Raw genomic sequence first — 11,376 nt, 5'->3', positions numbered from 1 at the left:
TCTTGCTTTAATTTTGACGAGGCCTGTCCCAGAAAGTCTATGAAGTTCGTTTTCACACCATGGGAGGCCCGTCGGTCACATCTTAACTATCACAATTGATTGTGACGGGACCACACCTCATGTCAGTCAACGTATTGTCTTTGAATGCACACACGGCTCACAGTTTACTGTGATACAGGGCGGACCTCTTTGCTGTCCCTCCATCTGGAGTAGTGCCTCCAGTGACGGAGGTACCATTTAATGAGGTCACTAAGGGAAATGAAAGACTTTCTTCGTGGTTCCTTTAGATCCTCCTATAGCGAGCCTACCATCAGTTGAAGATGTGTCCATCACTGCTGTCAGCGTTGACGTCATCTTGCTGGATTCAGAGCTAGTGTTGGTTGATTCTGTGACGTCATCGGAAGTGTCGTCTGCGGCTGTCGTCTGTTCGCTTTCAGTGTCGTTACTCGTGGTTGTTGAAGTTTCGATTTCAGTGACAGTTGTTGTGTTTGTTGCATCGACTTTGATTTCGGATTCTGTTGTATTTGTGGCGATTTCAATTTCTGTGGTATTTTCGGTTTCGGCTTCGGTAACATTGACTGTCACAGCAACAGTTACTGCTTCTTGTTTTGTGGCATTAACTGACAGAGGGAGGTGTTTCTCATCAACTTCTACAACTGATTTATCGTCCTTAGATATGGCATTGTCAGAAGGCACTGCTTCGTCTTTAGCGGATTTCCCTGCAGCATCTTTAGCGATAGGTTCAGCAGTAGTTGTTGTTACAGTTTCAGTGACGTTCACTGCAGGTGTGGTTGTTGTCGTAGTCGTTGCAGTTGTTGTGGTTGTAGATGTTTCGGCTTCTGCTTTTTCAGTTACATTGACAGACTCAGTAGCATTTGTGGCAAGCACCGTTGTTGTTTCACTGTCTTTGTTCTCGCCTTCTGTTTCGGTAACTTCGATCTTCTCCGTTGTAACTGACTCTACAGAGGTAGTGGTCTCTTCTGTCTTGTTCTCGGCTGTTGTAGAGCAATTGTTCTTCTCAGTACACAGATCAGAGACATCCTTCAGAAGTGGTACTGCTTTGACAGTTGCTTCTTCTGCTTTGGTTACGACATCGGCAGACTCAGATGTGTTGACAGCTTCTGATTCTGCCACAGTCGTTGTCTCATTAACATTAGCTTGTGTCGTTGTTGAAGTAGTTGTAGATTCTGTGGTGGTTGATGAAGGTGCGGCAGATTTTATGTCAGTGGTGGTTGAGTTGATTTCTTTTGTCTCAGTCGTATTGGAATCTGCAACTTCGTTGATGACTTCAGCTTCAGTTTCATTCTGTGAAACATCAGCGACTTCTGTTACGTTCTCGGGTTTTTGTGTAGTTTCAGGTTCAGCTGGTTTTGCCTCATCTTTCATGATCAGGTTGGTAATGGTGTTTTCAGTATCATATGCAGAAACCTCAACTTCGCCAGATGACTCAATTTCTTCTGCTTCAGTTTCAGTCTCTTCGACCAGAGTACCTTTGGACTTTTTACCTTCTTTGTCAGCGATGGCCCACTTATCAAACACATCACTACCGCCGATCTCGGTATCCTTTGTCATCTTGCTCTTGTCATATGTTGCATCAACCATGTTGTCAGGGTATTCCTCGCTGGCTTGTCTGGCTACCAAATGTTTACTCTGCATGGCGTCATTCAACATCTTCATCATGAACTTCTCAATTTCAACATCTTCAACGTTGTCGGTGTTATGGTAATCTTTGGCATACATGGACTGTTGGTTGGCTGCGAATCTGTCGGATGCAAGGAATGGGTCGCTGGCTGGTGGAGCATCTTGATGGATCTTCCTTGGGTGACTGCGTTCACGTTCCTCAGCAGAACCGAAATCGAAAGAAGGAGCTCTTGATGTAACTTTGGGAAGTGCTGTGGTGCTGTTTTCAGCCTTCATTGTGTTGGTATCATTGCTTGCGGAACTGGTGTTATCGATGTCGTCCAGGGTTACAGAGTCATTAGACGAAGAGGTTGAGTTGGAGGTTGTGATGGTTGCGTTGGTGTCGAGTGAGCTAGTTTCGGATTCTGAAGATGGAGCTTGGCTTGTGGTGGTAGGATCACTTTCGGTAGATGAATCAGTCTTCACTGTGGTGTCTTCAGAGCCTTCGCTCATATTGTCCCAGATGCTCTTGGAAGAAGGAGTAGGGGCTCCTGTAGTTGAGGATGAGCTGGAGCTGGAGCTGGTGCTGGAGCTGGACGAAGATGGGGCATCAGAGGTCACAACTTCGAGTTTCTTTTCAGCCTGGGCCTTCTTTCCATTTGAGAAAAGTTCAAGTCGGTCGAGTTCAGATCCCTGTTTGTCACTATTGGTGTAGAAGAGGTCAAAGTTCCAATCCTTCCACGTAGATCTGGTCTCAGAGGCTCGGGTCTCGTACACCCAGCTGTCAGTGGAGGTAGATGGGGTTGATGGAGTGGTGGACTCAGTTGTTGCTGTTGTTGTTGTCTGCTCTGTAGTGGTGGTGGTTGTGTCATCTACGGATGAGGTTTCAGGGGCAGCTGAGGAGGCCAACCTGTGTCCATATCTGTCAAAAGAGCGAACGGTCACGGCGATTTTCTCAGTGGCGTGAGCTGTAGTGGAATCAACGTCTTCATCGTATTTCACCTTTCTTACGTCATTCTCAATCGTCTCAAGGAATGGAATCTTCTCGGTGGTGGATTCGGTGGTCTTGACTTTATTGATCTTATTGACCTTGCTGTCTCGGCTGTCCTCATCAACTTTATTGACATTATTGATTGAGTTGAGGGTCTGGGGGTGCATGCGGCGTCTCATGTTGTTGAAAGCGAAGTAAGTCTTGGCGCGGTAACCTTGGATACAGTTGACGTTATGGGGCCAGTTGCAGACGAGGTTCTGAGAATCAAAGAACAGACCGGGAGGACATTTCTTCTGGAATGGACGCCAGTTGTTGCAGTGGTAGAAGGTGTGGCAGTTGTCGGGGTCGGTGACGTAGGCGAACGCAGAGGTACACCGCACTTTGCCGGAATCTCTGTCGATTCCTGAAAGTATTTAACAAAATGGCTTCATTGCTGCTCTACGATAGAACAAGAGGGCAAGGCGTTTGGGGGGCAAAGTCATTATTGAATTATCTGTTGCAATGTCAGTTCAAAAGCAATACTATTTAGCAACATTAGAAATTAATCATCTCAAGTATATTTAACAATGAACAATGAAACTTTTGCATAGAAAGTTGCATATTAGAATTATGATGTTTCATCATGCTTGTGCGATGTCTTTCAAAATTTTACTTTGGACGGAAAATTTTAATCAGGTTCTGTGTACAAAATAACTGGATATTTTAAGGGGAGGAGCACAATCTACGCTTTATTACATACCTGTTTGCGGCCAGAGATAAAAGCGTAACCTGTTAAATGAATAGCTTTGGCGTCTGCCCACATGTTAACAAGCAGCAATGAAATTGTAGTGACGAATGACATGCAGTTTTGAAAAAATAAAACTTATTTATAAATAATAATATAACATTAAAACCGTTATATTTAATTACGATCATATAAAATATTCTTTCACGCCTATTTGATATGATGGTACAGTTACTGGTTGTAAATGCCTGGTGGTTTGGATGTTATGCAACGAACTTAATTTCTTGATTTGATTTAAGCAATATCGATGATTAAGTAAAGTTTACGCCGAGTTTTGCAGTATTCCAGACGTATCACGGCGGGGGTACTAGAAATGGCTCTCACACATTGTACCAAAGTTGAGGAACCAGGTCTATGGCGTCACAAACAAACGCAATAATCACTAGGTTACACAAGTATGGATGATACAAGTGAACTATCAAGCTATTGATGCAAAGGCTTAGAAAGCATTTGTGCTGTAAAAGCGTTAGGGTGACAATACTCTATTCACAACTTACTGTTGTCCTCAAATGGGGACCGTTTAAGAACACTGTGCTTGGGAGCCTGTGTTTCAGGCTTGGTTTCGACCTCCTTCTTGTCTACTGTTTTGAAGGACTCGGTGGTCTCGTTGACAACAAGGGGAGTGCTGGTTTCATCTTTCTCAGTCTCGCTGCTCTCGGTGCTGTTACCATCAGTGGGGTTCTCACTGGCGCGCATGTCAGTTGTATTGGCGGTCTCGGTGGTATTTCCGTTAGATTTCTCAGTCGAGAAGTCGACTGTGGTTGTGGCGGCGGAGGAGGTTTCTACGTTACTATCATCCTTCACGGTTTCAATCTTATTTGGTGTCTTGGTCTCGAGTGTTGTCTTAGCTTCAGTGGTCGTCTGCTTACTGGCGGAAGTCGTCTGCTCAACCTTGGCCGTCGACGTTTCAGTTGCTTTGTTGGTCTGGACCGTCTTCTTGGATGTCTTCTGTGAATCAGTCGTTGTGCTCTTCTGGGCGTTGCTTGCAGCTGCTCTTGATGTTGATGCATCCTGCTTGGCCATTGGAGCGACAACGTTATCATCTTCGGCGTCAAAGATTTGAGGGATGCAGGATCGAGATGAGTCCCAGACGCAGACCTTTGCTTTGGGTTCGAAGACGAGACCGTTGGGGCAGGATTTGACAAAGAAGCGTCCATCAGTTAGGCAGTGGTAGTACTTGCGGCAGTCTTTAGGGTCGGCGATCAAAGCCTGGTTCATTACCTTAGGGCAGTGAAAGGATACCGTGACCTGTATCACTGCAACAAAAGGAGAAACCAGTTTATTTGTTGAAAACAGTGTTAGAATATTCATGAGTGGGTAATAGGAGGTTGAAGTCGTAGTTACTTGTATGCAAATTTATACGTTTGTATAAATGAGGCAAATTTGTAAGCGATTTGTTGAAGGTTGTTTTTGAAAGAAATCCCAATGCTAATATATACCACTTTGTTAGACAAATGATTCCTGAACTCACGAACAGCGGATCCTGCCAAGGCAAATGGGACAATTATGTACGTGTGAAATATTTACTGTATACTGACATACACTGTATGGAAGTAAAACTTATCCTTTTTTGAATGTGCAACTACAGTAAATTTATTCTATTTTCATTCATTTATTTATTATTGTTATGTGATTCAGCAGTGATGCTGACGGTACAACACGCGCACATATGTGCACTACTGAACAAGTGAGTAATGCAAACTAGTCTTCATGAAGAATATTAATGTAATACTTTAATTAGTATTACAAAGTCCATCCAATGTTTAGAAGGGCCAACCTGAAGATCCTTCAAACACGGATGCCCTTACGAATACTGTTTGCATAGCTTTCCATACTGGACGAGGAAGCCCAACCTTAAGACTACAAAGCTACAACTATTTTTCAGATTTGGCACCAACCTAGTACCTGGTCCTCCCGTCTGCGTGCTACTGCCAATATAAACATGTCCAAGAACCCAGCCGAAATATACTACGCAAGTCACATCGAGGCTTATTCGGCTCACATTGAGGCTTACTCGGCTCATATCGAGGCTTAACCTGCATCTGTCGAGTCACCTGGTTTCAAGGCTAAACTCTACCGGTGTTGAACACGTGCCAGATATTGATAGAACAGTAAAAGATCCTACGTGTTTCGAGATTGTGTTAACCTAATGGTAAGTACGACAAGGATAGTCTTTATGACTGTTGAAAACTAGCCAACTATAGGTATTTGGCAACAGTACTGGGTGTTTTGAGAAGGTAATTAAGTCATAAACATGAATACTGAATAGAGAAACAAAAATTTGGGATTTTCTAGACAATTTGTATTTTAGTTATTAATCGGGTTATATATTTCCTTTTCTTCATTAACATTCTGCCTTCCGTATTTATGTTTCATTATGTTTAAACAAAGTCTGAATTTAATACCGCCATATAGCTGGAATATTGCTGAGTGCGGCGTAAAACTAAACTCACACACTAAAACTGAATTTAATAAAACATCGAGATGTGTGTAAAACGGCTGTAAACTTTTCATTCTACTGTTAATTTTTGATACTTACGAAATTATATATTTCCGCACTTTTAGACCAGAAAAAAAGAGAATTGTTTTGGATGAAATTACATAAGGTGACCCACATTTTCAATATATAAATACGTGGGCTTAATTTATGAGGGCATGTCAAGGGATCAATTTGTCATACACTTTGTTTTGGCGTAACGTTGGAGGGTCAGACTTCTATAGGCGAGGTCTTGATGACAAAGTGAATCTCATGTCCAGAAGTCATGCTCGTTTAAACAGGGCAAATACGGAAAACTTGGAAGGCATATTGACCGAATCTGCCCTGGACCACCGACACTCCCTATTTGAAATAGCAGCGTTAAACAACTTTTTCCTTTTTTCCGTGTAAATGATGCAATTTATGTACTTAACCTGGTTTCTTAATATAACGTTGCCAAAATTACAAGGAAATAGGTTGAAGTTTTTCACCCCAATATATAGGAAACCTGGTTAATCCGGACAGCTATGCTTAAAACGTACCTATATAAAGCAGCTTAATTACAAATACAAGAATATATGATGATGTTTATCACTATATGGAAATCAAGCTTAAAACGTCATATACAGCTTCAGTTATTAAAATATTACAAGAACATATGATGACATTTATCACCCCCATATACAGGAAACCTGGACAATCAAGCTAAAAACGTACATATACAAAGTTTATCAGTTTCAGTTATTACAAATATTACAAGAACATATGATGACGTTTCTCACCCCAAGATATAGGAAACCTGGTTAATCCGGACACTCATGTTTAAAAAGTACATATATAAAGTTAATCAGTTTCAGTTCACTGGTAGTAAATAGACACAAATAATACATGTGGAGTAAATAAACGCTATTGTTAATCCTTACGATTTGTCTAGTTAATCGCTCCAATCTCTTTGAAATAAATCAGGGAAATATTCTTTGTCTACTCAGCGCAAGTATAGATATTCTAGGTTGGCTATACATTAAATAATACTCCTTCAGCTTACTGAGACGAGAGGATAAACTGCGTCTGGGCACGCGGTGGTTGTGGATTACGCATATGGGCACATCGTGTGCAGCCACAATGATATGGTTGCTAATCCTTGATAGCACTATTTGTGAAATATTCAAGTTAAATATCGGAAATATTTATTACAAAATTACTTGACAAATCATTACGTTGAACATGCCAAAGAATGTAACAGTAAATTGACAAGAATCCTGCTCAAAGCTGTTTTTGAAAAGAAAAGATTTTCATCATCTCTCTGACCCATGAATATTGATTGAAATTAAACGCTTGGATGTTAAAATCGTTGACTTTTAAAAAAAAATAGTTTAAACATTGATTGTTTAAATCGTTGACTTAAAAAATCAGTTTGAAAATTTAATTGATTTTAAAATATGGTTACTGAATGCAGATGTTTAAAAAAAATCCTGTTTCTATTTTCAAACTCTTAAATCTTATCGTCCCTTTCTTATATTTTAAACCCGCGCTGTATTTTCTTTTCAAAAGACGAATTCAAACTATAGAATATGATTCACAGTTTAGCGCTGTCGCTGTGAAGGTCCCAAGGTGAAAGGTTTACAAAGGCTTTGAGTTGTTAGTCCAATCGATGGAGAATTTCTTGAAAGAGAGTCATCGCCCGCGGGTCGATAACGGGGAAACAACTAACTCTGACCATGAAATATCTTGACCAGCGGTCAGCAATTCATATCGATAGCAAGGACATTTAGTGAGCGAGATAATGCTGAAATATTTGTTGGAAAGATAAATGACTGACGTCGATGGCACTCGTCATATGGGCGAATTTAAGTTTGACATATTTTCAGCGTTGTTGACTGTGAGGTATTGAGACAACTGTCGACACGGGAATATTTGTGAACAGAATTCAATAGCCAAGTACAAACCAAGGCTTCTGAAGTGGCGTTGAAATATGTTGCTAAACCAAGGGGTGTATAACAGTTCTGCACACAGAGATCCCAACAGTGCATTGTCGTTTCTTAAAGGGGGGCTGCGATCAGTTAATTGTCAGTCTAAGATAATAAAAAAATATGTGCGTTGTCGTTTATGAACGGGTTACTAAGATCAGCTAATTGTAAGACCACTAAAATCTAAAAATGAATTATTTCCCTACTTCCACCAAGAAATGTCTCAGTTTCACAGATACCTTTAATTACATCGGAATCTTGGTTGGAATAAACACTAGAAAGGAGAGAAAGGATAAAGTCCCCTTTAAATTTAGATGAACAGATTTCACCACCGGGTAATATATGATCATAGATAAGTTGTACAGCTGTCACTTTGTTTTTAACTTGGGAATTTCGAAAAGTTACATACTACTTGATACAACTAATTCTAAATAAAGCGAGCGTCAGCAGCCTCAATACTTGGACTAGCCTATTCGCTGCAAGTTCTATCTCTCCAAACACACTGCTTATAACACTTATACATTTGCGGATTATATTTTTAAATCGGAAGTGTCGGATTAACAAGGGGAGATGCGAACAAGCACAAGACGGCAGGGGGAGATTACCCGATAATCCTTGCTTTCCACTGAGATATTTTACAGACGCAGCTGCTAATTGTTCAGAGGACAGTCTCGGCACTCCGAGAATCCACGAGGATTAACGTGATTTACACCTTGAACTGGGATTATTTGATTTTCACTGTTAAGAGAGTTGGACGATGTAAGGAATATGCGTCATGTCCGCACTGATGACCGCTACCTTGGTATGACCACCAGGCCAGTTTTGGTTAGTTGTAATTATTCAGTGTCCACACTATCCCCATTATTGTATAGGAAAAAACGATAAAACTGAAACACTGTCAATGTGACTCTAAATTTTAACTAAACTTGAACGTAGGTAGCTTTTTCTTTAGTGCATTCTGGGATCGGGACAGTCAAATACAGGACTAAACTTCAACTAAAACTAAAACTACCTGCCGGGGGATTATTTCCACTTGTTATGAACCTTGTTGAAAGAAAATATTTATTGACGGAACATTTAGTTTTACAGTTAGAAAAACAGACCGGTAGAGACAATAAAGTATTTTAATGTACTGTAAGAAATCACTTTATTATTTATTGGACAAGACCCTGTATTGTCGCATAGATGTAAAGAAAACAAGTAACGAAATCAAGCTTATATTTCATAACAGCTGACTTATTTAACATACAAACAAATAAGATTTGCAGAAATATATACGTATACATAGGTGAGAGATAAGTAATATATCTGTACATTGTATATCCCGATGCGCAATATATCCTTGATAAAGTAGGGCTGAGCTAAATTGTCTGGCATATATCCTTCATAGAGAACCTTTTCTGAGCTTAACTGTCTAAACGATAACGGTCTCTATTCACAAAGCACTTTTCGCGCTTCGTCTGTCGCAAGACTATGTTAAACTATGGGACTTTCGACTGCCGTAGCAGTATTATCGCTTTGTGAAACAGGGCCCGATTAATATATCATCGTCATGCAATAACTTTTTACATCTAACAAATTGAAACTTTTAAACCTGGTACTGTCTCATTACTTTGAAGGAACCCAGTGTTTAAATTCCACATGCTTTATATGTAAATATGACAGTTATGGAATATGGAAGAAACAATTTTGTATAAACTATAAGCAGGTTTTAAATAGTCGTTTTCGGAAAGGTAGTTTATTGGTATAAGGCGCCAAAGAAGAGAAGTAGAGTTTCTGTGTCTTTAACTTATAGGAGAGGTGAGATGGGTTTAACATCTTATTTAGCAATATTGCAGCAATATTACGGCGGAGACCCCAGAAATTGACTTCACACGTTGTACCCAATGTGGGAATCGAACCTGGGTTTTTGGCTTGACGAGCGAACACTTTAACCACTAGGCTATCTCACCGCCTCATCGTCTAGTACTAGTAATGAGACAGGGGGTCGTCTAAATGTAATTCATTTTAGGAGAAAAGGATTCTCAAGATGCTTGACAATAGGATCAAGCCCCTAACGTGTGTAAATCTCAATCAGTTTTAATACTACCATATTTAGGCACATTTTGTGAATTGTGGGTGCTACCTATAGGACTTAACATGCTTTTTCGCGATCACCTGGTGTCATCACTGATTTTCACTGAACCATTCATATAATTTTCACATCTTTCTTTCTCTTTACACCAAATGGAATTAGTTTCTGAGGATAGTCAAGACGTTCTATATTTAAGAGTGGGTTACATGCATTACTATTCAACATTTCACTGATGACTCCAGTGTGTGTAAAATGAGATGCAGCCTATGATATATGCGACGTGGATGGAGGTCCTTCAAGTTTTACGTATCCTTTCCTCTGTTAGTAGTTGTAAAACAAATACATTTGATCAAACCTTGCAATCATATATTATGCTTCACTCATGAAAATTTGACTCCTTGCAATCAAAATAACATATGGTTCCTTAGAATAACACAGATGAACAGTTTTAGAGAACCCAACCTTTCATACACTTTTCAAAAGAAAATCACTTGAGAAATGCTGAAGCAATAGTACATGCATGGGCAACCACTTTTATATACTATTCAATTTCTATACATTTCTTTAAATTTACAATGAAAAACGATACGGAGAAAGTCAATAGCCTACGCCTAGACACGACGTTTTTTATGATATATAAAAATCAGTGATGGAACACTAGCAGATATCCAGGCAATCAATTCGATGTACGATTCAACATTTGATAGAAATACATTCCATCTAATTTACAAATACATATAACTGTCGTGTTGAATCGTGCCTAGAGGAATATCCCTACGACAAGTTGAGTAGTATAGGTCTTCAGTAGGTATCCGAGAGCACAGACTTACCTCCCAGTATCACAAGAAGTCCCAGGAGCCTCATCCTCGTAGGGGTCAAGCCGTGTCCAGATAGATCAGCCATAGTAGAGGAGTCCAGGGAAGATGGAGAAAAGTGGGAGCTCGGAGGAGACCAAGACACCTAGAGGTATAAAGTGATGTCAGCTTCTGCTGGAGAACCAACTCAGAGAGCTACTACAAGATGTTGCTCTGGAGAGAGGACTGAGAGAAGATGCTTCTACATCGGCAAGCGGGGTCTTTTATAGCCCCACGTCTGTTTGTTTGACGACAAAGAAAGCGCTATGTAACAATCGAGCTATTGTCAACACCAGAGACTCTGCCTCGACTGAAGGGTAAACAGTCTTCTTCGTTTAGGTTGGCTAGATTTCTTTTGAAGTAACTGCCCACAACTGAAACGACTTGGACCTAATTTCTGGTCCGCTTGTAAACAGCGCGAAAATCCGCCGCTAAAACTCAAGGTATCTGCTTTGCGTGTTTTTTTTCTTTCAATCGTTGTCTCAAGCTCGGCTTCTGCACTGAGAAGTAGATGAGAAGCTCTGGTGGCGAGATTCAGCTCGCATGTTACAGAGGTGCTAGTCGGCCATGCCTGCATCAGCAGCACGTTGACAACATGGCACAAGGCATT

At 40.5% G+C, this 11,376-nt stretch overlaps 1 protein-coding gene across 1 annotated transcript; it reads right to left on the bottom strand.

Moving 5' to 3' along the window:
* Positions 1-249: 249 nt before the first annotated feature.
* On the bottom strand, positions 250-10,815 carry LOC124273484 (serine-rich adhesin for platelets-like). Its single transcript, XM_046708753.1, has 4 exons — positions 10,743-10,815; positions 3,893-4,651; positions 2,531-3,014; positions 250-2,401 (listed from the first exon to the last, which is right to left on the bottom strand). Exons 1-4 carry the CDS (start codon positions 10,813-10,815, stop codon positions 250-252), a joined length of 3,468 nt encoding a protein of 1,155 aa, XP_046564709.1.
* Positions 10,816-11,376: the final 561 nt, after the last annotated feature.

The sequence above is a fragment of the Haliotis rubra genome, unplaced genomic scaffold, assembly GCF_003918875.1.
Source record: "Haliotis rubra isolate DU_JTF1 unplaced genomic scaffold, ASM391887v1 Scf181, whole genome shotgun sequence".
Lineage (NCBI taxonomy): Eukaryota > Metazoa > Mollusca > Gastropoda > Lepetellida > Haliotidae > Haliotis > Haliotis rubra.
This window is presented reverse-complemented; position numbering and strand designations above follow the sequence as displayed.